This window comes from Ceratina calcarata, unplaced genomic scaffold (assembly GCF_001652005.2).
Source record: "Ceratina calcarata isolate Rehan_Ccalc_2016 unplaced genomic scaffold, ASM165200v1 scaffold2246, whole genome shotgun sequence".
NCBI classification, from domain to species: Eukaryota; Metazoa; Arthropoda; class Insecta; order Hymenoptera; family Apidae; genus Ceratina; species Ceratina calcarata.
In genome coordinates, this window is record NW_017144269.1 from 7989 (window position 1) to 9473 (window position 1485).

General features: G+C 39.1%; 1 protein-coding gene across 1 annotated transcript in view; it reads right to left on the reverse strand.

Annotated features, from left to right (window-relative positions):
- The window catches only part of LOC108622508 (antitrypsin-like), a 3961-nt gene extending 2923 nt beyond the window's left edge, over positions 1 to 1038 (reverse strand). The window contains exons 1-3 of the mRNA XM_018020428.2: positions 762 to 1038; positions 471 to 685; positions 220 to 405 (exon numbers count right to left, since the gene is read on the reverse strand). Of these exons, the coding sequence (XP_017875917.2) occupies positions 220 to 405; positions 471 to 685; positions 762 to 1002 (642 nt within the window). The 5' untranslated portion in view covers positions 1003 to 1038. The remainder of the gene's footprint in view (positions 1 to 219; positions 406 to 470; positions 686 to 761) is intronic.
- Between the last annotated feature and the right edge of the window lie 447 nt (positions 1039 to 1485).

The following is a 1485-nucleotide window of genomic DNA, read 5'->3' on the forward strand; positions in this document are numbered from 1 at the left end:
ATACAAACATTATCTACAAATCTGTTCATTAAAAAATTATCAATGTTCTTAACCGAATGATTGTTAATTTTTGGCTGGAAACCCATGTATTTCCGCGTATATCATCACGCGCGTAGCGCGGCAATATTGGAGTCAAGCGGGTTGGCTGTCGTGAACGTTAGATGGCGAAACGTACAATTTCAAAATGTATGTACAACATTCTAGTTTTAAGTTAAGTACCTTTTTAAGCACGTCCTTAAGGTCTATTTCACTCCCCATCACGCACTTTGGTAAGTACAGATCTACTTCGATCACGGATCCACGCTCCAAGATGTCGGTTAGGTTCATATTCTGCAATTTCTCCTTGAGCTCAGGCAAACCATCGATTTCGTCCGGAACTATAATGATCATGCTCAGCTCTCCACCCTGTAAATTCGTTCGTTCGGTGTCGGTACTTCGGTAAAATCCAGTGAAAGCGTCCCGAAGTTTACCTCGTACGGGATCTCAATGAATTTAGCTCTTATATCCTTTAACTCTCCGTATCTGTAGTGACCACGACGGTACATCGTACGAACTTCCTTACTCGTATCCTTAGTAAAATAGAACGGTTTGTTTTGGGTAGAGAGTCTTTCGAAACTATCTAGCCATTGTCCCCTGAAGTATACCGCGTTAACAAGTACCATCGTCGTCGCCTCATCTAAATCATCTATTTAAAGAAAATAGTGTAAATGAAAGTGTATTTCTGTGCGAGGCTGAACAATAGAAGATTTTTACGCGCGAACCTTCTGAAATAAAATTTCTCATAATATTGTTCGTACTCCTTTCGACCCATTCGTTAATTATGTTCGCAGCTTCTGTAGTTTTCTTAAAATCTACTTGTTGCATTGAGGAACGGAAGTAGGTCTCCATCAACTTTTTGTAAGTCGATTTCACGAGACATTTCTCAGTTACAAAAAGTTTGTTGGCGACGTAAATCATGTTACCTTGAATGTTCTGAATATAAAAAGATATGAGGCAATACATGGAATATCGACAATATATTATATATTGGGAGTTCAAATTAGTTCGATCCATTTTTGAAACATGGCTCTGGTTATTATGAATGTTTCATAACGATGGCTGATTTCAGCGATCACATGTAAAGGAAAGGAATGGTTTCGACGTTTCAAGAAAGGTGATTTTAGCGTTGAAGACAAGCCTACTTCTGGACAGCCAAAAAAATTCAAAGACAAAGAATTGGAGGCATTACTCGATGAAAATCCGAGTCAAACGCAAGAGGCACTTATAGAATCATTTGAAGTGACTCAACAAGCAGTTTCCGTACGATTGAAATCCGTGAGAATGATATAAAAACAAGGCAATTGGGTGCACAAGACGTGACAAGATTATTCTTCTGCATGACAATGCTCAGCCTCATGTCGCAAAAGTCGTGAAAAAATATTTGGTAACGCTCAAGTGGGATATTTTATCGCGCCCGCCATATTCTCCGGATATTGCTTCTTCTGA